General features: G+C 40.0%; 1 protein-coding gene across 3 annotated transcripts in view; it reads right to left on the bottom strand.

The window, feature by feature from the left end:
- Positions 1-26,854, bottom strand: part of MAST4 (microtubule associated serine/threonine kinase family member 4) — a 314,534-nt gene that overhangs the window by 158,099 nt on the left and 129,581 nt on the right. For all 3 annotated transcript variants that reach the window (XM_064438315.1, XM_064438316.1, XM_064438318.1), the window contains one exon: positions 7,393-7,424. In XM_064438315.1, coding sequence (XP_064294385.1) covers positions 7,393-7,424 — 32 coding nt within the window. The remainder of the gene's footprint in view (positions 1-7,392; positions 7,425-26,854) is intronic.

Here is a 26,854-nt window from a genome sequence, read left to right as displayed (position 1 = left end):
ATACAACAAAGAATAGTTTTAAAATCCAGAAAAAATTAATCACTCCCTTTTTTCTGCATGTATAAAGATTGTGTGCATGCACACACACAAACAGATGAGTATGAATTTACCAGTAACAAGGTTTCACAGAGCTTGAAAATATCCTCAGGCAGTGTGTACATCTTTCACTGAAAAGGGACATGATGAATTACATTAAAACAGTTCCTTTCTTGTAAGATATTATGTGATAAATCATAAAGAGAAGCCATCACTGTGTAAAACCCACACATATAGTAGTAAAACATGAGTGAAGAGACTCATGCAGAGATATGTAATAATATTAATATTGTATAAATGAAGTAGGGATGCAAATATGCATGTGAAAGCACTAAAACAACGGAACAAGATTAAACAGAATGGCCTATATTGATAGCCAAGGACACAACTAACAACAATAGAATACCAAGGGATGTGTTGTTTACATCAAAATCAGGCCCATGCTCTGAACGGCACAAAAGACTCATCCTCAGAAGACCCTGCACTGACAATAGGAAGATGGTAACAAGGCTACACAGCATGCTGCACATCCCATTACTCTTCCCGTTAGCCCAACACAACTTTAAAACAAGGAAACACAGACAATGGGCAACAGACTTGTATAAAATTTATGAAGGCTGAAGTAAGCAAGATTGTGAGGGAAAGGGATCATGGTACAGTAACTGTTGTCTCCTAAAGCGTACAAAAAATATGTCCGAAAGCAAGTTTTTCATTGTCAGTCACAAAGAACCCGAGAGACATGATGATGATTCAACAACTGGTAGCCCTCGTCCCCCATGTCATACACAAGTGACCCGCCCAGGCACAAAGACTTCGTGAAGTATTCAAATTCCTTGTTCAGAATTTGCATCAAAAACCTCAAAAAAACATACATTGAATAGATTCAGAGTTCATTAACAGATATCAAAAAAAAGTTGTCAGTGGAGGGATCTCCTTACTACAAAGGAGAATTTTTTTTTTTACAGGTTCATAAAATTTTATCGTCTGGCTTGATGCTATCCAGCATTTTCATCAGTGATAAGGAAATCAGATTTAAAGCCACTGCTGAAAGTTCAAAGGTGAAACATTGAAAAATTGATAAATGCTGAGGACGACAAGGTTGTCACATACAAAGTGATCTGGATCTCTTGCTAATCTGTGCTCCCTTAAACAAAAATTCATTTTAATGACAAATGCCATGTTAGGCATCTAGAAACTTCAGTGTATCCACTGCACTTAGGAAGCCACCACTAAGAAAAATAACATAGGGGTGCTTAGAAGACATTGTTCTCCCAGTATGTTGCTGTGACAAAAGTCACCAACAGAAACAGTAACACAGAGCTATAAAAGGGAGATAGGATTTTTATATCTGTCCGTAGCATGAGCAAAACATCACAAAATTAGACCTGCAGAGGAAAAAAAATCGCCTCAATAACTCTGTAAGTTAAGGAATTGAATCTACTTAGTTTGTCAGAAAAACAGAAATGTGGTTATTGAGCACCAGAGAGTATACGAAATATAATATACTGCCACCAGGGAGAAAACCAGCTAAACCAGCATGTTCTCGTTTAACACAGAAGTGCATAAAGAAATAGTGCTAATAACACTTAACACTAAAGCAAACGCATCTTAAGAAGCAAACGTGGGCTCTGGAGAGTATCCAAGCACAAACCATCCATATTAGAATTGGGAGATTCATTACCTGACAACAATAATTAATCTACTCTACTTTCCAAATTTAAGATAATGGTAATGTCCCAAATAATTTAAGATTAAAAAGTGACTAGTTTTCTTTTAATGATTAACACTTTATAGTTCATTACAAACATACAAGATGAATATATTGGACACAATAATTTGGAAGTCCAAAGCAGAGTTTCAGCTTACTTTAAAGTTGGATCAAGATGAAGAAAATGAGTCAGTAAAATGGAAATGAAAATTAAATGGAAGAAAAAAATAGTTGGTTCTACTTTCAGGGCTCTAAAGTGTATGACCTTCTCAGCTCACCCACAGCTTCCACTCCTTCCAGAAAAGCCCTGTCTTTGAATACAGTTATGTTATTTGTTGATATCAAACAGTTCTTGACTGTGACACCAAAAAAGCCAGTTTTTTGTTTTGTTACTATGCCTGAAAAACCCTAAACATGGATGCAACTAACCCAACAGAAGAAAGTTACTCTTTTCTAGATATAATTTACGTCAGCAAACTAAGCCTATTGCTCTAACACACAGGCAAAGAGTGATAAAAGCATGTGATGCATATGTAACTGAAGTGGAACTTTATAAATAGGTGGATTCATAGCTAAGCGTAAGCTGTACCCACAGTACAGACTGTACATACCACCCAAGCTATCCAAGACTGGAGACAAAAAGGGGAAGCTCCTGCCAGTCCTGGCTCACAAGCCTTCTTCCCTATCTGTTTTGCCCCTCCACTTCCTGCCAAAAATGAACATACTACAGAGGCATGCAATGAGGACTTTCTCGGAGGCAACCTTACCCTAAATCCCTAGCCCAAGCACATCAAATTCTTTAAGCTGCCATTAGATGGAGTCTTCTATCAGCACACACTAATTTGCAGTAAAAATTCCTGCCAATAGAAGATATGTGAGCCACAGCTATAGAGACAGTCGGTCTAAAGATCTAAACCTGATCTAAATCTCTATACTTTCACGTGTAAAAATGGCACTTATCAAAACACTCACCTCAGGTCAACTTGTTTACTTCATCTTGACACAAATATGAACAGCAGTAGCAGCAAAGTATATACAAAGAGAACTACAGAAATACAAATTTCCAGTTCAACACTGTTTCACAGCATGAAGAACTCATTGCTCAGATTTAGGTGTAACTGTTGATGCATGCTCTGCAGAAAGTTATCTCAAGGTATTAGTTTTTCTCCTGAAATAATTTTAATGGGATATTGCATATTAGTTTAACTTAAGGCACTCAATTTCTCTCAATGAACATCAAATTGCATAGGCTGTGCACTTTCAGAGAAAAAAATCCAAACAAGCCCTAAAACCTTCATGAACAGAAATAGAGGTTTTATTTTAATAAGGAATACATATTTTCAGTAACTTGAATATTTCAAGACTGCATTTTCAATAGCTTTTATAATGAACACGGAGAATACTTTTGATTTTTCCAAAATCTAGTATTCTTTATAGTGATCTGTTGAAGATCACTATTCATTTTCCAGAATGAATTGCTATTTTCCAGAACTTACATGAAGTTTCTCTCTTCAGCTATAATGAATCAAATTTTAATTTCTGCACTTTGCAAAGGATGTACCATGACACGATGACTTTCAGCACAATAGTGCCCTTCTTCAAAAAAACACTGCATGAAAAAGCTGAAAAACTGCATGCATAAGCATACATACAGTTCCTGAAACACACATACCTGACACAAAGTAAGTAGCAATTCTTACATGTTTCAGGGTGCTTGCAGGCTTTTGTCTGTGTTGTTTTTCACTTCTTCACAGTTACTCAAAACTGATTTCCTTGACTGTCTTTGACACTTGTGTCGTTCAAGCCACAAACAAGCCCATGCAATTGCTTATACAATCAACATATTTAACTTTCGAGGTTCCGTTTGGGTGCTCTGGCATCCAATCTAAACACTATTCCTTATCACAGGTCACCTATATACATAGACAATTTTTTACAGTTATATCTATCTGTAAGCATACATATATACTTGCACATAGAAACTGTCAAATTCCAGTTTTGTCCACCTAACGTGACACTGGCCTCAGAGCTTTTCTTTTTTTTTTTTGTATGGCTGGAAAATTTCATAATTCTATTCTACTCAATTGCTCATTCCCACTTTTTCCCTGAGGTTAACTGACAGTCCATACTTGCCATTGATAAAAACTTTCTTACAAAACCATTATTGACTTTCTTGAAACTTATTTAATTAAGCCCCTAAGCAAGCAGTGGTTTTAACTAGTGGTTTCTCTTGAATTCTTGGCTGGTCACACTTGTATGTTGGATAACTCCTGTTATCCAAGGATATCAGCTGCTTCACGATAAGGCATAAATGAATCTTATGAAAATTCTGTGACCAACTTTGACATTTCCACAGGTGCAAGTGGATTATATCATCACTGCTACTGAACTACAGTCCGTATTGTATAATTACTGAAATTAGTTTTAGAAATGTCAAGAGAAGGACCAATAAAGCAAAAATAAATACATAAAAGTTATCTAGCTTTGAATTAAACTGAAATTGGCAGATTAAACAAAAGGAAAAGGAAAGAGAACTGATTTAGACTGGAAAAGTAATGTATCTTAATTCTAGGGTAGTTGCTTTAACCACTGAAGCTCTAAAGAAAGGAGAGGCCTCCTCCATCTACCTGCTCACTTCTTTTTAAGTATTACTTTTTCTGAAGGCTCCTCTCCACCTCACAGAAGCCCATCATTAATTCATCTTTAGGAGAAGGACATTTTAAACCAGCATGTATCTACTTAAAGCTGAGGGTTTAAGACCCACAGCCTTTGAGTGGGTCTCCCTGTAGTTACCATTTTGCAGTACTCCGTGGGTATGGGAAGGAAACAAAAGAGGATAAGAACATTGATGCCTTAAATTTAATGATGGAAACTCACCTGGTTAATCCACAACATACACTACAAGATCTTCTCTGGCTACCTTCTCCAGCTAGATAACTCTGAATGTGTAAAGGATAGCGATTTTTGGATGCAAACAGGCATTCTCTGGTTCATCAGAGGCTCTGCATGCTTCATACACAGACACTAGCAACACTTAACTCTGGTCAAATTAAATCTCTATTTCTGGGACTGGCTTAACATAAAGCACAAATGTCTCCCTCGATATTTGGAAGTGTTTGGTGAAAATAAATCAATAAAAATATCATAACAACATATCAATAATCCATCCCTGTAGTGGCAGTGTGCAGAAACACACTTCAATATCATTTTCTGATAGAGTTGCAAAGTGGGATAGTTAACAGCCATGCAGGTTTATGATGATGTTAAGCTTACATAAAGTCAGCTTTTCTGCTGGAGACAGCCCTAGAAAAAGCTCCCAGCTATTCGTTCTGCCTCTACACCTCCACAACTTGCCACCAGCAAGGCATTTGTGCAGCTGGACAGGCAAACACGCTGAAGAACCTGCATGAAACTAGTGTCAACTTGGATCAGTTCTGCCTGTGTCCACACCAGCACAGCCAGGGGGTGCTCCGAGGATGGAAAAGCTCACTTCTTTCTGAACCAGCACCCCTCACCTCAGTTTATGCCAACCATGCTAATGTTAACTTTAACCTTTTAACGTGTTTGTGTCTTAATTTTTTCTTTTGGAGTTGCTGTATAAGAACTATGTAAAATCCGAATTGGGTTTAATTGTGGGAGGCCCACAGAAAGCTTAACTTATAATGAGATCCAAAATGAGGTCCCACAATCAGACAATATGGGGAAGAGTGGAAAAGTTAAGCCCTCTCCCCCTCCAAGTTTCCCTCACTTTATGTCCTCAATCCCCTCCCAGAGTTCCCCCTAAAACACATCACATTTCCCATGCCTCCTTTTCCAACCCCTCTAGATTCTTTCTTGAATTCTGCCACCCCCATGCCCTTAACCTTTAGCCTTCTATTTCAAAACCAGGAAACCGTTTCGTACTACCCTGCCCTTACTTCAGCTGAACCTTGTGTAACAAAAAGCAGGGAATCTGCTGGTTTCCACAGAGGTCTCCATATTTGGACTCAGCAATGGTAACATAAATAGTCAGTGAAAACAGACAGCATGTTTTTTAACTGAAGCCAGTTGAGCTTGTAAATTGACAGCCAAAGAGCTAGATCAAAAGGTCAGCTACTAGGTGGAATAACTCCATACAGGGCAAGAACGTATGTGCCCAATGGCACAAGCAGGGTACCCCTGGCAGATGAGTGGCAGATGAGGTTCAACAAGTAAACAAGCATTGCTGACTTGCAGCAGGCACCACAATGTGTTGGAATGGATGCCATAGCTAATGAACTCAGAAAAACAGCTACAGCATGGCACACTCGCCGCTTACTGTTTTGCTGGCAGTGATTCAGCACTGCCCTCTTTCACTGCATATCTCATCAACTTTATAAAAGAAACCCAAGTATCACTTCTGGCATCAAGTTTAGCACACAGCTAAATAAATCCAAGAGCTCTGGTTGGTTCAGCAGAATAGGTAGGGAAAGGCTAGTACTCCTACTCCGTATCAGTCAAATACCACGTCTTTTCAAATAATTTCCTACTCCATATGCTTTCTGCCAAATACCCAGCTTTCCATATAACCATGTTATATATACCATATCCCATCCCACTGAGACTTATACTCAGCAGCCTCCTTTATGTTGTCATAGAAAATATATTTTTAAATTATCTGCATATATATGGAAAACAACTCTCTATGGTCCAGCCAGTAGCCAGTCTGAAATAGGTATAAAAAATAATGCAAAAGATATAAAAGAAAGTTTAAAGATTTTGCACTAACTCTTTGAAACGTACACATGGTAAACCATAAGCAGGACACCCTTCCTCATGCATCCCTCTTTCCTTTCCTCCTCTGATTGTATCATATAACAGAATAAGAGATCATTTCAAAGAAGGCAGGGGGGGAACCAGTACCAGTCATTCATCAACCCAAACGTTGCTTTCCAAGCTTCTCTAGTTAACCACCCTGAAACAGCTCTCCCTGTCCTGCTTAAAGCAGAGTCCTTGGCATACGATTGGCTCTAAAGCTCCAGAAGACAAAGTGATATGCCTGCCTGGAGCCATTCAGGACCTCTAGATGTTTATGGCAATAAAATCATAGGGCTTCTCACATTTTTAATTTCAGCCTTCATGACAACATGCATATTTAGCACAACTAAAACACAGTATCTGAGTTGATATTATTCTAATTCAGGAACAATTTATACAAGAATATACAGTCTTTACTCCTATTATCAAAATAGTAGCTTCACCACCTTATACATTTAGTAGAATTCATCTTTTCTTTGCAGGTCTGATCACAGAATTTCTTAAGGAAACAGTTTTACTTAACGTGTCAATTTTCATTTACATCATTCATGAAGAAACCATATTTCTTCCTTGATTTTTAAGAAGAGAAATCTTCAATACAAAACAAAAGCTTCAACATAAGAACTTTTTGTCACTTTGGAAATCCCTCACAATAGCTCCTCTAGGAGAGAGGGACGGGCATAAAAATGGTCACTGCACAACCCATAGGTTTTCATTTACAATCTTCATTTCTTTGTAGGTATTTTAAGGCAGATCAACTGCCATGTTTAGCCTTCATTTTAATTGCCCTGAAAATACGACTAGCCTACTCAAAAACTGTCAAAACTACATACTATACTGTGAGTACAACAGAAGAAACTTCATGTACTTACAAACTTCCTCTTCTTGGAAGGCTCAGCTCCTTCTGCAACAGAAAAAAGTTACACCATATTAGGAATAAAACTTATTTTAATTCAAAGTGGCCTTTATAAGACAAGTACTCTAATCCTCCCATCCCACCAGCAGCAGACAGATAAAAGCAGTGTATTTGGACTACAATAAAAGATGATACAGATTTTACATGCACCATGTTTTACTTTGTTGCCTTCCATTCTTATTTGAAATAGTAAGATTAGCAATGGGAAAAGTCTAGGCCTTTTTGCAGCAGCGATATTAAAATGTTTCAAACAACAGACAGATGTTATAGAAAAGCCTTACACTCAGAGCTATGATGCATGCTTACAGTACCAAAATTTGCAAGAGTCAGTGACAAAGATATCCTAAGTTCTTTCCAGCATCGATCATGTGCAAAAATTGCTAGCAACAGGATCAAGATCTAAACAGGTGACCTTTGCCACCAGGGTTTCTACACTGTGTTGTTTAATCCCAAAAAGTTGAGGTACATAACACTTTGGTTAATTATAAATCATCATAATTTATTACAATTTCTGCAAAGTACTAGCAGAACAACAGAATAACTGTTGTACAAACAATTCTACAACTTTTGCTGAAGACAGTTGAACTACTGTTCATGGGACTGACTAGATAGCCACCTAGCCAAATGGAAATTGCACACAAACATTTTACTAGCATTTTAGAGCAGAAGAAAGCCACAAGATCCATGAAGTTTTGCCCATCAGAAATTGGCATAATATATACACCCATAAGTAGATTATCTTGTATTGTATAAATTACAGAATAGCTGAGGCTGGAAGGGACCTCTGGAGATCCTCTGGTCCAACCTGCTCAAAGGAGGCCCAATTACTCAACACCCATCCAGCTGGGTTTTGAACATCTGCAAAGATGGAGACTCCGCAATGTCTCTGGTCAATCTGTTCCCATGTTCAACTTTTTTCCATTTCACTCACTTTTTTCCATTTCTCACACTAACTTATACTCTGACCACTACATTAGTTAAGTCTTCTTTGCAGTCATGTCCAACAGGGAGTGCCACCTGCATTTAAACAAAGGGACAACTTGTCTGACCCAGAAGATACACAGACAGATGCATGCAGAGTTGAAAAGCAGCACAAAAGACAAGGTTGTGTATAAGAATGATTCAGGCTGCGTGGATGGATGCCTTTAGTCACTCAATTGCATTATTACATGTTTACATTCAGTATCTTCATAAAAGGCTGTTTTAAAGTATGTAACAGATAATTTCCATTCTAGAAGCTATCAAAGAGAATAATCACAAAATTCTCTTTCAAAAGTAAATACATATACGCATGCTGTGTATGTGTGTACACATGTGTTTATTTCACATAGATCAAAGTTATAGGTATTGACTAGAAAACACACATGAAAATACAATAGAATGGATAAAAATAGTTCAGCCAGGCACCTTAGAAAAGGCCATAAGGGAATGAATAATTATTTATTCTTTAGAGACTTTTAAATGGTGTGCAGTAAATAAAGCCTGGGCTGCTAACTCAATGATAAGGATTAAAATATCAAGTAGCTGCTCAATTCCTGAGCACCACCCATCCTGTTCACAGAATGAGGCAGGAAAAAATAGTGTGAAACAATGTAATTAGAGATCATAACGCAAAGGCATAGGAGAGCAGAATTAGGGGCCTTGGTAACAAATTCTGGCACTTCCTAGGAAGTTCCAGCAACTGTTCAGAATTTGCCATTTAAAACAACATCTTTTAGTATAACATGCACTTCCATACAAAAGAACAGTTACACCTGCATACAATATTGCATTATGAAGCTGAGTAATTCCCCTAAATTTAAAATGTCACATTCATCATGAACAAAATGTAACTGCAATTTAGAACCCACGTACTTCCCTTTGTACGTTTTTTCTTTAATATTTACAATGCCATTGTGTTCTATTTCTAACATAAAACTTTACTTGTAATTCTAGGCACTGTCATACTGTAACAGACAATGATGGTGGAAAAACTGCCAAAAAACTGCAAGAATCATGCTTGGTTTTGTATCCCATTTAACAGAGTTGCAACATGTACTTCAAATTTGTTTCTTATGATTCAGCTTTTTTCTTCTTCTTTTATTTTCCCTTTTTTTAAATCAGAGTGCTTTGGTTACAGCTTATCATTATAATCACACAGCAAATGACAGACACTACCTTCTATAGATACATGAATTCATATTAATCTCTTGGGCCATTCTCATGCATGCCATCCTGAAGCACTACTTTTGACTGGAAACACAGAATTGTTTGAGTTGGAAGGCACCTGTAGAGGTCATGTAGTCCAAGACCCCTGCAGTGAGCAGGGACATCTTCAACTAGATCAGGTTGCTCAGAGCCCCATTCAACCTGACATTGAATGTTTCCAGGGATGGGGCATCCACTACCTCTCTGGGCAACCTGTGCCAGTGGTTCACCACTGTCATTGTAAAAAATGTCTTCCTTAAACCTAGTTTCAATCCACCCCCTTTAGTTTAAAACCATTATCCCTTGTCCTATTGCTACAGGCCCTACTAAAAAGTCTCTCCCCATTCTTTCTCATAAGGCTACTTTAAGTACTGAAAGGCCACAGTAAGGTCTCCCCAGAGCCTTCTCTTCTCCAGGCTGAACAACCCCAACTCTCTCAGCCTGTTCTCACAGCAGAGTTGTTCCATCCCTCTGACCATTTTTGTGGCCCTCCTCTGGACCTGCTCCAACAGGTCCATGTCTTTCCTGTGCTGGAGACTCCAGAGCTGGATGCAGCACGGCAGGTGGGGTCTCACCAGAGCAGAGTAGAGGAGCAGAACCACCTCCCTCCACCTGCTGGCCACACTGCTTTTGGTGCAGCCCAGCATACAGTTGGCTTTCTGGGCTGTGAGGACTACAGGTTCCATAAGAGGTGATTCACTGTAACGACTTGCTGGTAGAGATGTTAAGAACGGCCAAGATTTCCCCACACAAAGTAAAAAATGAAGCAAAACCTCAGGTATGTAATTCATACAGGAAAATTTACAAAACATTGCAAATAAAGCACTTATAAGGCTGGATTTTAAACCAGTATACACATAAACAAAATAAGGGATGAAATAAACTAAACATCCTTTCTGGATAATTACTATATCCTCATTTTTGCTATATATCACCACGTTGATGCTAAAAGCCGACGTCACTTGTCTCATGCTTCTCTAGCTTGAGTATCTCCAAGACAAAAAAAACACACCTACAAAAAAAAACCACAAACAAACAAAAATGTAGTAAACTGAAGCTTGTTCTTCTGTCTGAGATCAGGCTGAGTTTTCACACCTCCTACAGGATTTTTTTAGTGTTACGCAGGTCTCACCTGCCCCAAAGATTTTTACACAGCCTGGAAAAATCATCTGATTATCAGCTGTATCAGTACAGGCTTTCTTACTCCAGACAAGGCTCACCAACATTATGCTAGCTTTGTAATGCTGCAGCAGAGCTCCACAGCTGGATCTACACAAAGCAGGTGGGAAAAGTATAAACATGCTCTACATAGGGCTAGCCTATAGCTTAGATTAGAGAAATGACGTATTTCCTAGGTGCATAAAAACCATCCATACCATTCAAAAGCTAAACATGCCATTTTCACTCCATTTCTTCCAGATGTTTTACTCACTGCCACTAAAAACAGGGAAGCACTGAATGATACTATAAAGAAAATCACTCAGTTCTTCAGGATTGCAAAGCTCCAGCTCAGATCTTAGTTACACTGCAAGTGACCTATAACAACTTCACAGTTTTCCGGCATTATCCTGTTTCCTTTCTGAAAGTCTCAATGACTCAAAACACTGGCTGTCCTATTTTCGCTGCACAGCATCCAACACATGGACTGCTGAAGGTAAAAACTTAGTGGTGTCAAGACCTTCTGATCACGTACTTAGCAGGCAAGTCCCTGGAGTATTAAAAAGAAAAAAAAAATGCCTTCACTACCACTCTGCATGGTTCTCAGGTACCAGCTCTGCTCCAGAGGACAACGCTATGCTCTTTTGCCCTTGCCCTGCATGGAATCCTCCTCTGGCCAGTTCCAATTGGGCTGGTTTTAGGGCTGTTTCATTCCACCACAATTACACAAAGCAGACTTAATGGACCAGACACTCCTGCCCTTGAGGCCCTTTGTGTCTCAAAAATCATGGTCTGAAAACATAATAAACCTTGCCCCAGGTTTAAGAGATCTGTGCGAGTCTCTGCCAAATTGCTGTAGTGTTGCATTAAGACCCATGTATACTGATTTAATTGCAGCTATCGCTAATCCGTTCGAACTCCACACTGTGTGTTTTACTATCAATAACATGGGTTTACAAGCACTGATTTTTTTTTTATTATTTCAGTAACTATGATTCTTCCTCTGGTCCTACACATCTATAAGACACTTCAGCATGGACAAGTTCAATGCACCAGAGTGCAGATATCCAGCCTTATTTAAAAAACCACACTGACGGAATAAAGAGCATTGAACTTTATTCTAGGTCAAAGTCTTCACCCCACCAACTAGAAACATGGCTTAAATAACAGAACTACATAAAAAGGTTTAAATGACAGAGGTCCTTAGAAAACACTAACTTCATCTAACTTCTTGTAAATATTACCAGCAAATTACAGAAAATTTAAAATATTTAACTTCCTCCCCTATATGTGAGGATGAAAAAGATGCCGTTAACTTACTGCTTGCTGCTGGCTTCAATTTTAAAGATCAATAAAAAACTGACATATTCCTAAGCTGCTAAAGAAGCAGCTAATGTCAATACAGGTTGATTTTAGAACCACAGTAGATTCGCTTCATTTTTCAACATCAATTGCAATGTTCAAATGTTTAAAAAGTCTAATATTTCAGAGTTTTCAGTTGTTCAGGAAGCAGTCTGAAAAAATGAACATTTTCAAGACAAATTTCAGTAACGCATTCTTCAGCTGGGGAGGTGTTGAGTGCGATAAGATTAATATAAGGGGGTTTTTACACTGTTGCTCTACCCATCAGTCACAGCCTGTAAGCATCTGAGGGCTTTCTGATAACTTGTGTTAGATCTTCACACACTGCATTAAGAATAGGTTAACATTGTAACATTAACACTGCATTAAAAACAGAAGAAAAAAAAATCAGCAATGGCAACACAATTCACATTCATAACATAATCACTGAGAGCATGGGATGAATTTGAAGGGTTTTCTTTTTAAGCAGTTACTGTGTTTTTGCTGAAGAAAAGTTGGGGGATGGCAGCAGATCTTGCATTTGAATACAGGAACACAGGGAAAAAGCAGGGCAAGTAACATGGTACAAGATTGTTTTGATCTATCAGGGAAAGGGGTTGCACTGTGCAAGAGCATTTTTACAAGCTAATCCTGATGCCTCTATAAGACTAATGTATCAAGCCATTGTATTAATCCATTATAAATACCTTCTAAGCAAGGCAGTCGCAGGTTATGCTTTTTATTTGATTGCTTCCAACTTTGCCAACATTAGTTTTTCAGATTCACAGAGCACAGTATCAAGGGGCTCAATCTGTGGACAGATCAACTACCTCAAATACCCTGGGTGTTAGTGTCTCACAACAAATGTGTCTCTCCTGCTGTAATTTTGTTTCTCTGTCAAATCTGTCCTTTGTTCTTATGACAATTTATAACGTTTCCCGGTTCCAAGAACAGTAAGCCTCTGCTTCAGAAATGGTTTTCTATTAACACTAGGGTTGAATTTTAGGAGCGGCTATTGACTTCAAAATTTCCCGTTCAAGACAGGATTAACCGATTTTCAAAAAGGTTAAAGAGGGTGTTCAGCTCTTTCTTTGTCAGTCAAGGTGTTCTCACTTAGATCTGATTTCTTACAAAACAGGTAGAACTATAAAACTGCTCTCCCTTCCAGATCACCAAAGGGAGAATATGTTTGGACCACCTCTTTTCTCAGCAATCCTAGTCTAAACTGGCGTGTCCAAGATGCAGTTCTATATTCACTTTTCTCACGAAAACTACTGATACTACCTTCACTGGTAACCTAAGACCCAGTCAGGATCATTGTCTTTACCTCTCCACACTGGCTGCCAAGGAGCTACGCATTATTAATGCCTTACAGTAACACCTGATGTTCTGCCTTTTAGCTGAAGACTTTAATTTTCTTTCTAGTCATCCACATGCAGCCACCAGTTTACCAGGGTTTTTGTTTAGTGTGTAACCTTGCCAAATAAATCAAAAGTCATCTCTTCACAAGCATTTTCATGAATTAAAATTGCCACTTCTGCATTGGCAAGCTCTGGAAGGTAGTTAGTGCTACTCAGGGGAGACTCCATTCACAGTTCTCCCGTGTCACCTGCAGAACACTCCTTGGCATAGAACACACAGCTGCTTTTAAATATTTTTAACTGTGCCTTTCAATGTACAATGTTGTTATTTTGCATGGTAACTTTCCCCCCTCACATCCCCAAACACTAAAAAAAACCCTGTAAATAATTAACTTGAAGTCATAAATTAGCAACAGCTACTGTAGATTTTAACAGGGGATATACTGTAAATGTAAAGAGGCACTTTAACCAGATTTAACCAGAGAAGGCAACATTTTGTCTAATTCAATATTTTGTGTTCTACACAATTCATTTTTATCTCCTCAGTTAACTTCCCTGCTTTTGTTTCAGGCACTGCTTACTATATATTTCAAAGTAGAAACATATCTGTGCATCAGCTCCACGGGTTCTGAAATGTGATGTAAAAGGAATACCCAAATTAACTGGATCAAAAAGAATGCCAAACAGGCTACATATAAAACACATACAACAAAAAGAAATCGATTACTTTACCATGTACAATAAAGAAGCAATTTAAACAATCTATTTTGTTTTTTCCTAGAGATAAACCAAATACAACATTAAGACTTACAACAGACCAGACTGAACTAAGTAAATAGCAGTTAAACATGTTTTGCTTTGCCTAGTATTATTTTACAAACTCTCTTACAGCATTAAAACCCACTGATGCCTGTGGAACAAGGTGAAACATCTCAGAATGACTCTATGCATTAACAGCAAAGATTTTCCTATGAACTACTCAACAGTCTGAAGTCTTTCCTATTATAGAATTAGTAAAAACATTTTCCAACCAAAAGAACTTGCTCAGGAAGAATGAGAAATTACACTCTCAACTAAATTCTGAAATAAATTAACAGAAATCAAAGAACAACTCCTACAGCAGAATGCATAGGCCTTAACTAGCTTTCTTGCTTTTTTGTTTTTGGGTTTTTTTTTAATCAAGAAAGACCACAACAGTTTCTTTAGAGACAGTAGCAAGATCTAAATTAATGCTTGGTATTCAAATATATTCTCTGAAAAGAGAGGATACTACAGGATTCAGTCACTGGAAGAAGTTTTGAGTATAATCTATTTATCTTGAAAGGAGAAGGAATCATAATCAAATTGACTTGGCCAGAAAAAAGAAAGGAAAAAAATCAGAAGTGCTATAAATGTACCCTTTACAGGAACAAAATTCATCAGCACAGAAAAAGAGAGAGAGAAATGCAATAAAAAAATCCCAACCAAAAACATGCTTATTTACATGTCTAATTTACACCAACTGAATCCTTAAATACTCAATGCTTCAGGGACATACCAAATCAATCAAACTCCCAAACACTGTATCAGTTACCTACTTGTCAAATGAGAAATGGTAATGCAGTTAAGAATTATTCGGACTACACTTAATAACATTATCTCTGCTATATCTCAAGTTTTCAGCCAAAAGCAGCAGTGGCAGAACACATCAACTCCACTTTCTTACAACAATAATGCAGCATAGCTTATTTGGAGAGTAGCTACTGTAATTAGTAAAAGGTGAAAACTCCTTTTAATGAGAGGCACAAACCCTTTTGACAGAGCACAATTTGGCTGTTGCCAATATTAACTCAGTAAATCTACTTCTCAGTAAAGATCAGATCAGTCTGATCTTTACTTCTTCCAAATACTTCCTAGTAAAATACAGTAGAAAAAAAATATTACTTTAGGGGGTTTTATGCCTGCCATGTTGCATTCTTAGCTCAACTTCTTAAAAATCAATAAACAACCATGTTTCTCTAACAAAAAAGCGTGAAAATGCTGAATGAACTTTCCACCTCAAAGTACACAAAATCATTTAAACTAACACAATGTTAGAAAATCCATGCTCCATTCTGACCTGCTGTCATACAGTCTATTTCACCCCTTGGCAAAGTATCACAACACCACATGACTGATGGAGCAAACGCATGGACTGCAAAGTATTTGAAACACCAAAACTAAAGAGATTCCTGCTACCACATTCACACGAATATTCCCATCTTTAGAGTTTAAGAGTGCTATTATATATTAAGGGAAAAGGTGAAGGGAAAAAAAAATAACATAACATAAATGCCAGCTGCGGGTAAAACTGTTCAGCTGAACAAATATAAACAATGATACAGTTTACCAGAATTAGAAAACCCTGAATCCACTTTGACTAAAGCCAAGGATTTCTCTAGCTTCTGTTTGATTCTCCAGGTTTTCATCAAACAGAAAGCAGTGGTTTTCATATGGGCATACCTGCACAGGATTTTGTGTACCACTAAAAAGCAAAAGAAAAAAAGCAACACCGCAGCATGCAGCAGCCAGCTTCAGCACTTCTTGACAATACAGTTGCTGGAGACCATTATGCCCACAGGAATCTAGCGGCCTTCCTTTTCCCAGCTGCAGATCATGTTTTGTATTATACAATGTTTTGTATTATACAATAAGTATGTTCAGCAGCTGCTGCTAAACTGCTGTTGAAATCAGTAACTGGAAGATAAAATTATTCCGCACGAAAGAGACTTGCCTACATTTAGGCTTTGATTGCAATAGGGTTTGTTAGTCATTTTGCACAGGATAGAAGGAGCTAAAAAAAGTCCAAACACTTTTATTCCTTTTTCCAGGACTGATTACCACTAGCAAAGCACCAGCCTTGCTCTGCCTTGACACATTCACAATCATCAGCTGGAAGTGACCATGTATGATGAAAGGGAAAAGTACACTGGAAGTAAGTTTTAAGAAACATTATTCAGAGGAATTGGGTCACCAAGAGTCTTGCCAAGGGACTCTGGTGCCCATAGCATCCACTCTAAGACTCACAGAGCTAAGCTCTGCAGCTGCTTTTCACACACAGTGGTAGAGATTTTGGGCAGGCCAGGAACAAAGGGCACAAATAATTCACTCCCCACCCCCGCCCAAAAGAAAATCAAATGGAACAGCAGTGGCAAAACTACTGTCTCACTTTCAGCAGACAACAAAAATATCTCTTTTGCAGAAAAAGACTAATTATATTTGCTCTGTTAGTAACTGCAGATCTTCTGTCCCTTATGTAATTAAAGGTCTCAAAATTAGAGATTTTGCTTAACTCTGACATTCTAATCAGTATTTATAAATCCATATTTGATTGGTTCAGCTGACCCCACACCTTACTGGTAAATGATGTGGAAGAAAGGTTCAAGTTCTAGGACAAGTGTCACACTGGAAAAATTGAGACTGTCTGGAGATCAGCAAGGTAAATATTAACCCCATTTGTGAAAACAGCTTAGTCAAAATGAACACTTTCTTTATTCACTTCAAAACTGTAGTCACATGTTTCACTCAACAAGCTGAAAATCGATTATTTCCTTCAGGGCTTTAAATGCCCTGAAAAATTTGAAAGTCCACACTAGTGTCTGACACTCCCCAAAGGCAGAGTCCATTCCAGCTTAGGGAGCCAAACGCTCACAATCTTTTGTCTTTGCCACCTAATGTCTAGCAAAGACCACCTTGAGGCACAACCTCAGCTTCTTAATACTGACAATTTCACCGGAAAAATCCTTGACTAAACAATGCAAATTACCAGACCAGTGCTTAATCACTGTGTATAAGAATTTCTGAACTCTTGACATGAAATAAATTACTGTTTCAGCCTAGGCAAGGTTTTCAGCTAAAAACCAAGTGGACAGACAATCCTTCTTACCTACAGAAAGCAAAAATATAACAGTGATAAATCATTTTCCACAATTTATATCATTATTTGGTCTCTGTACAGGCTAGCAATAAAGACAGGTATATTTTATAGTTTTTGTTTGGAATGCTAACTTTCTAGGTAAACTGAGATTAGAACCCAGGTAATCTTTTTGGTTATTGCCATTTTATAGCCAATTTCATCCCCCTCTTGTCCAATACGGCAGATAGATTGTACCAAATCGAAACCAGAGTAAATCACATCAGCAACAGTATCAAGTTTCTGCAAGCATTGAATTTTTTTGTAATTCCCTTTTACCTTTAACTGATAATCCTATTTATACTGTCTTAATAAGGTCTAAGAGGATAAGTGAAGGCTATTCAAATTTATATCTCTATATAGTATGTTTGTATCTAGTATTTATACCTTTATCTAGTATGTTGACATTCTTGAGGACAGAGAGGCCCTGCAGAGGGATCTGGACAGACAGGAGAGCTGGGCGATCACCAACCATATGAAGATTAACAAGAGCAAGTGCCAGATTTTACACCTGGGGCACGGCAACCCTGGATGTACATACAGACTGGGGAACAAGAGGCTGGACAGCAGCTCTGTAGAGGGACCTGGGGGTTCTGGTCGATGACAAGTTGAACATGAGCCAACAGCGTGTGCTGGCAGCCAAAAGGGCCAACCGAGTCCTGGGGTGCATCAAGCCCTGCACTGCAGCCACTCTGCTCCACGCTGGTGCAGCCTCACCTTGAGTACTGTGTGCAGCTTTGGGCACCACAGTACATTAGGGATAAAAGCTACTAGAGTGTCCAGAGGAGGGCCACGAAATTGGTGAAGGGTTTAGAGGGGAAGCCATACGAGGATCGGCTAAAGTTACTTGGTTTGTTCAGCCTGGAGAAGAGAAGACTAAGGGGAGACCTCATTGCGGTCTACAGCTTCCTCACAAGGGAGGAGGAGGGGCAGGCACTGATCTCTTCTCTCTGGTGGCCGATGACAGGACCCGAGGGAATGGCAGGAAGATGTGCCGGGGGAGGTTTAGGTTGGATATTAGGAAAAGGTTCCTCACCCAGAGGGTGGTGGAGAACTGGAACAGGCTCCCCAGGAAGGCAGTCACCGTGCCAAGCCTGACTCTATTCAAGAAGCATTTGGACAACGCCCTCAGTTACATGGTGTGAATTTGGGGCTGTCCTGTGCAGGAACAGGAGTTGGACTTGATGATCCTTGTGGGTATCTTCCAAGTCAGGGCATTCTATGATTCTATGGTTTGTCTGCAAGTTTCTGTTGTGAAATATCTAATTGATGGGAAGAATTGATGGCACAGAGATTTCTTCTGTGACTAGTCTCAAAGACACTCAAAAAAAAAAGATAAAAAAGGATGAGGACAGCACCTTCAGTTATACATCTATTCAACATAAAACAAAAGTTAAAGAGTAAAATATTCCTCCTAGTTCCTATATTGATTTATATGAGTCTTGTGGCAGGCTAAGTAAGGCTAAGTCCAGCAGCTCTCACCTTTTCTGCAGCCACACGACGAAGATATGCAAGTAAAGGAAAGCAGTGTACTTTCTGTGGTAATTTCACTAGTGAAAATAAGCACATGTCGAATAAAATAGTTCTCTCAAAACGAAGAAAAAATCCTGTCTTTTTCATTATATAAATCCTATCTCAGTGTGGTTTAAATACCTCCCAACACTGGTTTCCCCCCACCCCAGTTCTTGGAAAACATTTCAAATTCTAGCCCACAGTTCAGTCCCACTCCACCCGTTTTTTGTGTCCACTCTATGCAGACATCCCACATCCAAATGCGGATATATGTCGACTAATTTAACCGTATCTTAAGACTAACTCTACATTTCTGTAATATTCTTTTGCATACATACTAGCATTTATGCTAGCCAAACAATTTCTAATACTATTTCTACAACAGCTATTTCTATTTTTAAATAGTTGGGAGGCATGCAAGCACCACTGGGATGGATGCCACACATTTGAAGTAACAGCTGCAAACATCTAATTATAACTTGGTATTACCTTCTACAAAACCAATGTTTTAGTAAGGAGAGAAAGGAGTACTCTGGATTTATTATGCTTCCGTTTGGGTGTAGAAGTTTATCCTATCTGATACAATTAATCTAATATTACTGACAGAATGACTTGTTCAGGAGATTAATTTTGTAAGGAAGACAACCTTAACTTGCCAAAGAGAGGATCCATTTGTAGTATCTGACTTCAAACTATCTTCTGCTTCTATTTATACATCTGCCAGCCTCTCTAAACTTTAGTAAACATAACTTTCTAGCAATTAGTGGCTATCAAATCAAACTTCCATCAGCTGTTGCCAGAGAAGAGAGCTAGGGAACAGTACTTCTCTCTCTGCACTCTCCTGCCTAACTGGATGTTTCCTTTTTAAATTTAGCAGATCCTGTGATAAGCAAGTTACAGCAATACTCTACTCTTGGAGCAGACTCTTCAACTTGTGTTGGGTTCACAGCAAAAAGCAGTAGAAGTCTAAAAACACGTGTGGGTTTAAAACATACTTAAGATGTAGCCTAAAAAGATATACAATAGTATCTGATCCATCTAGCCATCTATTATTGATAGCCATAAGTATATAATCATTTTTACTGAGGATTCCCACTTACTTAGTCTAGGTTTAGCAGGTGGAGACATGGTTTTCAACAGGAAATTGTATATTTACAAGCCATGAGTCACTGAGGTAGAGGCAGAGAAGAAAACAGTTGCAGAAAACTTTTATCAGCTTAGAATATGTGCAATAGTGAGTACTGTAACTCCAGAAGCAACTTCATAAGCAAGAAAGTCTGGGTATTTTTAAGTCTTTATTTACAGATGCTGCAGAAATGTTTCGGTATGAGTGAGGAAAGATTACCAAGCTCTGTAACCAGTTGATAAAGTAGTCACATCAGAATGACTTAAAAACAAACAAACCCTATCTCTGCTGAAATGTCCTCTCTCTTCACAACCAGCTTAGAGTTTTTGATTTGATTTATTCTACTATCAGTCTTTTTTCCAAGGTAACAAAATTCAAAGCGTTCTTCATAACTGTTACCTCCAAGTGTTCCCGATTTACACTGGCAGCCTATCTGGAATACAGCTTTATTCTTATTATGTACTGAAACACAACAAGAGTTTGAAAATACTCTGAATGCTTTCCCTTATAACTCCTTCTCAACCTCCATGCTCCCGTATCATATTGATTTTTATTTGACTGTCACCTTTCCCAGCTTTATAAAAGAGTGTTTTATTTCGTCCTTCAGATCATTGCACCTGCAGCACTTTCTTTAACATTGTCTACCTTTCTTTATATTTCTTACTCAAAAAGAAGGGGTAACAAAAAGAAAAAGCAACTCTTTCAGTTAAGCTTCTGCTTCAAGGCACCACTAAGAAATGTAATATATACAGCAAACGATATGTAGAGACTACATCAATACTGGTTTTATGTACGTCAGAGAACAAACCCTAATGTGTGGGTCAGAGTGGATTAGTTAGAATCCACAATTTTTCATCATCTTTTGTGCCATCGGTACTGCTTATCAGCCAGAAGATGCAATGCTGAGAAGGCCACTTGAGAGCTCTGCATCACTACAGAGCAGGCAGAGGCTAGCATGCAGCAAGTACCACATCGTTCAATGACAGAATAACTCGGGCTGGAATGGATGCCTGGAGCCCGTATGGTTCAACTCTCTACCCAAAGCAGGGCTAACTTCAAAGTGAGATCAGGTTGCTCAAGGCCTTTGTCAGTGAAGTTTTGAATACCTTCAATGATGGAGACTTCTGGGTAACTTGTTCCAATGCTTAAAACCTTCAATGAGAAAAATTTATTCTGTCTATTCAGGTTTTACCTTCTGGCAACCTATGACTGTTTCCTCTCATCTTTTTGCAGTGCATCTCCACGAGTGACTGTATCTCTCATTATATCCATCCAGTAGTGAAACACTGCGAATAAATCCCATGATGGACTCTGAAGCGTATAAGGAATGATGTAAGGGGTGCCTATACTGTGAAACAGCATCAGAGATGAAGTGCAATTCATGGGGAAAGGCCTGGTGTCACTCCTTTTGACTGACTGATGTCTCAGGCACTCCAAGAAGCTGAAGCCGTGGAAGGTTCTAGAAGTACATGGACAGTGCCCATAAACAGGGGCTCTGGCTCGCTCTCAGAGGCTCTGTCTACACTGAGTACCCCCACTGGCAGGTCTGACGCTGCATCCAGGACTGGAGATATCTCCCCCTCTCTCTCTCTTTTCCCGCAAAGTAACTCAAGTAACTCAAGGCCTACCTTGATTTCCCATAAAGCCGCACAGCTTAGTGAGATATAATTGTGAGAGGGCCAACATGTACAGAATACTTGCTCTATAGAAATCTCCCATTAAAGCTGATGTTTGTGTACGAACCTGGAGTGATATTTTACCTTAATCCACAACGAGGGAATTTGCAAATCTTAGTCACTCCCCCACATTCCCCCCTGCTTTTCAGGTGGGATGTGACACTTTAATTGGTGTCACAGACAGGATTCCCTCCATGTTGGAAGGTCCCAAGGGATACCAACACTTCCACCCAGGGAGAGCCAGGAAGTGACCTCTCAGCAACAAACCAGGAGAGGTTCGAGCAGTGGCAAGCCATGGCTGCCCGGGAATGCTGGTGCCTGACTGCTCCCATTACTGAAAAGTTGAAGAGATAGAAGGTGTGCCCTTCTCACCAGGAATGGCACGGGCCCATCTTAGTTGGCACAACCCAAAAGCTCTTCCAGATAGAATTACAACACTTGAGAAGGAACAAAAGGTACGACCAGGAAAAGCAAAAGCCATGGCATGTACTGTGTTGGGAGCAGCACAAGTGGTGGCCCAGGAGGAGAGGCACCTGATTAAACAAACCAATGATGAAATGGTCAAACCCTTGCAAGAACAAACAAAACCCCTACACAGCCAACTGACCACTGACTGTAATACCACTCAGCAACTCCACGCAGCTCCATCAGATGCATTGGACCAAGAAAAAATTTTATGGTCCGCATTAGAGGAAGGGGGACAAGGATCTCCTGACCAGACAGGTCTTGATTCGGTTCCAAATAGTGAACCAGGATTTACAGGCTCAGCACACTTGGCCGAGAAACAGAACCCAAGACCCTTTTATCCAACTAGGGAATTGGAAATTAGCCAAGAAATATATTGCCCCGGGAATGAGTAAGCAAGCGGTGGTGGGGCCATTAATTAAGACACAGACCACCATTTATGGTTAAGATCAGGGAGCCCCACAAGTTACTACCCAGACAGCACTGTACTGGGTGGCCAAAATGTTGAATATCCAGGAAAAATACACCAGGTTAGCTCAAGAAACTGAGATGCAGTATGTATGGAGAGTAACACTGGCCGGTGGTGATCAAGTTTTGCTGTTGGAAGATGAGGCCCAAGGGTACTGGGGGCTTTTCCTAACTACTGATGACCCAAGAGAGCCGGGGGCATTAACTCAACAAGCTGCCTATTGGGCAGCGAGTCTGGAGCACTTGGAAAGGGGGGGATCCATTATGTATCAAGACCTCAACTACAAACCATTTGACTGAAAGTCTGCAGAAGGCTGCTTGCCGTCAGTTAACGTATGACAGGCCTTTAGTCACTCAACAGCCTTCCCCAACGCTATTAATTGCTAACCCTGATAGAATGACTCCCCTGATCCAGGGCCTACCTGATTCTTTGAAACTATATGCAGTACACCTATACAACTGTTTGTGGGACTCATTAGCCCTACGAGGAGGCAGATGGGCCCAACAGTGAGGGCCCATGACTTGGGAGAAGGTAGCCCAAGAGTTAATAAATTATGGTAGAAGGATGAGGATTACAGGGGGAGCCACAAAATCAGAGACTGCCGTGCAAAGAGGGGGACAGCGGGAAAATCAACGCCCGCCACCGTGAGCCTCAAGGGCAAAGAGAAACCTATTGTGGACTGAGGGAATTGAAAGGGGATTCCCCAGGATATGATGAACGGTATGCCTACTACGGCCTTAAAAAAGCTCATTTGAGCATGGAAATACAAAGGAAGTTGTCCCTGACCTTAAAAAAAACCCACTCAATCTTTATACTTGAGCAGCTGCTGACGCACATGGGAAGGATCACCGAATTTATACCTCATGGATTGTCCCATCCAATTAACCGTTGTTCGTCTTTATGTATAGATTTTGTAAGTTGTCAGAAGCCCACTGTGGGACTTATCTTTTCCATTGTTGAGTGGGTCATTCTTTACATCATTTCTCTGATTTTACTAGCTCTGTTTCTGCTCTTTACTAGGGAAAGATGGTGTGGGAGGGGTTTATATTCTTACTTTGTGGATGTATAATCTTGTTTCAGTCAACTGGGAATTTGGATAACCAACCCAACTCGCCAGGGGAACCGATTACTCGTTTTACCCAAACCTGGAATCAAACAGACCAAGGTCTTTGTGAGGACCTCCCCACATCTGTGCCAGTGGGTCTTAAATTTGCTATCATTTGGCTAAATTTCTCACAAATTTTAAATTTGAAGCTAGGAACATTAAACCAAAGATGCATTCAAAACACACTCAGGAGGAGAAAATATTTCTGGGGAACTGACTCATCCCCATTTCAAGAGTATAGCAGCACAGATTGGTACAAACCCTCTCCAGTGATCTATCAATTTCTAGTTAACTTGACCTGGAGAGACATGTGGAATGCTACCTATTGGAAGCAGCGGCTCTGCAAGGCAACTACAAATGCCACCCTTGCAGCCCAAAAGAATTGGGCATTGTGTCCCCAGAAGGTGAAGACCCCTTGTAATCTTACACTGAATTGGACGTGGTGTCCCTGGGAGGTGGAGATCCCTTGTATTCTTGCATGCTGGGGGGACCCCCCAACTCACAGTGAACTCCTACACCACATATATAACGTTCCGCTATTCCCAGGTTGGCGTATTCAAATTCCTGACAAATGGGGTAACTATGCTCACTGTGATCACTCTTACTATGAATGTGCTTGGTCCCTTAAGCATTTTTTTTGTCTAATCCAGATAGCATAATTGACATACAAAAAATAAATCCCCTACCCCATGAGGACACACTCCCCCCTCCCCCCAGTGAATTGTTTACGTACAATTAAATCGTTAACATGGGACCCCCTAGAAACATGGTATATCACAGAATTGTGAACCTTTATCTGGGATATGTGTACTTGTTGGGGTTTTGCAGTACCAGGGTTTAAACCTGGGGATCCCATGTATAATGGAACCATTACCAATTGAGAAACTGTGTTAGAATGCGGAGTCGCGCTTACCCATGGAAAAAAGTGGAACTTTGCATGGAAAGGGGAAACCAGAGTAACCAAACCCTACAACCCATCAACATGTTCCACTGCTAAATATTGATCCCCTCAGGGTACTTTCTGGGCATGTTCAGATGGGAAAATGGACTCATGTCTGGATTTACATGAAACGGTGGGTTTACACCGTACCACCGGTATTCTGTCAATGTCCCTCTCCAGAACATTTTACTTTAATGACCCCAACATAACCAGAGGATACGGGATGTTGAAACATCTCAGGCTGCACCCAAGTGGGTAAGAGGAGACCTAGCACCCAATTATTATACCTGGGAAATGAAAGTGGCCCTTGTGTTTGAGGCCTATTTCACTCTAGGTCTGCTCCTACAAATACACCGGTTTCTGTTAGAAAATTTGACTTGGCAGCTACATATTTTGAGTAATTGGACTGCACGTGCTTTTGGAGAACTGAATTTGCAGCTTCAACGGGAGCCAAAGATGGCCTTACAGAACCATCTAGCACTGGATATGTTATTAGTCAAAGAACAAGGTGTATGTGGAGTGCTGCACCATACGGCTGGAGAATGATGTGTTACCATACACAATGCCACAACCACGACTGAGGAAGCACGTCAGAAGACAATCACAGCCAAGATGGGAGACCTGTTCCACTCAATGTTGCCAAGTGACCGGAAGGTGCATTGGAATCTTGCTTTGTGGATCTCAACTCTGCTCACAAAATTTGGACTTGTGGGATGGTGGGATTGGATAGCAGAGTCTCTAGTGATGCTTTTGATAATATTAATCGTCCTAGCTCTCAGCTTTGCTATAATCAGGTTCCTAAGTAGCCGATTATTCTCTTCTCTCTGTCCTTCGATACGGTATGTTCAAGATCACCACTGCTGAGGAGGACCTTGGAGTGTTTGAGCCACAGGGTGGTGTAAGGGACGAGCCCCAGGTGGCCCTACTGTGGTCCTGGAAAACTGCCTACAGTGTCAGAGATGAAGTGCAAGTCATGGGAGGGGGCCTGGCATCACTCTTTTTGACTGACTGATGTCTCAGCCACTCCAAGATGCCCAAGTAGTGGAAGGTTCTAGAACTACCCAGACAGTGGCCAACAACAGGTACTCTGGCAACACTGGATCCAGGACCAGTGATCTCTCTCTCTCTCCCCTGCCTCCAAGTTGTTAAGTAACTCAAGGCCTACCTTGATTTGCCATAAAGCCGCACAGCTTAGACAGATATAATTGTGAGAGGGTCAATATGTACAGAATACTTGTTCTGTACAGATCTCCCATTAGGGCAGATGCTTGTGTACCTACCTTCAGTGGTATTTCATGTTAATCCACAACAAGGGGATGTACGAATCTTAGTCACTCCTTTCCCTCCTCCTTTTCAGGTAGGATGTAACACAACGCTAAACAAACCTAGCTCCTCAGGTCTTTCCCATTTATCACAAACTCCAGCATTTTTCTTGTATCCAAATCTAGATGCAGTTATTTCAGACACTCTTAAGTGTCAATTAGAGGGGAATAATCACCTCCCTCAACCTACTGGCTATGCTCTTTGACTTTACCGACTTTCTCCATGCCCTGTGATTACACCAACAAATACAGAAAGGTCCTATTCATACCTTGCGCAGCTGTTTAACACTAGTTAGGTAAGTATACTAAATCCTCCCACCATTGCCTGTTGCTGCTCATTCTGCTGTCAAATGTCACTTTCTCACCCAAAATATGCCAGGAGGCAAATCAGTTCTGAATGGATGAACTCCTTCAATACCTGGAGAAAAGAGAGTCCTCTCTCTCAAAACATTTTAATTATTTCCTCTCTCAGATGGAGGCATCAGTCTCAACCACTTCCAAGATTGACCCAAAAAAGACTGAAGATGAGTTTGCACAGATGGGCCTAACCCAGGATCCTAGAACCACCACCAGCTATAGGCCCTAAAACTGAGATCCAAAGGCAAATCCATAGACAAGAGGCTCATCATCAATGTTTGAGGCTCAGCTTTCCCTAAATTGCACCAAATCAATCAACCAGTCATAAGGTTGGACACGAGCTCATAGCTGGCCAAGCTCACAGCACCGTATCTTTACAAGTCTTCTATCTCTGCCAGGACAGGCCAAGATCTTCTCTCCTCTTGAAACATTACTCTCCACATCAGAAGTCAACAGGGCATGTCCCTT

This window comes from Phalacrocorax carbo, chromosome Z (assembly GCF_963921805.1).
Source record: "Phalacrocorax carbo chromosome Z, bPhaCar2.1, whole genome shotgun sequence".
Lineage (NCBI taxonomy): Eukaryota > Metazoa > Chordata > Aves > Suliformes > Phalacrocoracidae > Phalacrocorax > Phalacrocorax carbo.
The sequence above is the reverse complement of the archived record's forward strand: the minus strand, read 5'-3'. Positions and strand labels throughout refer to the sequence as shown.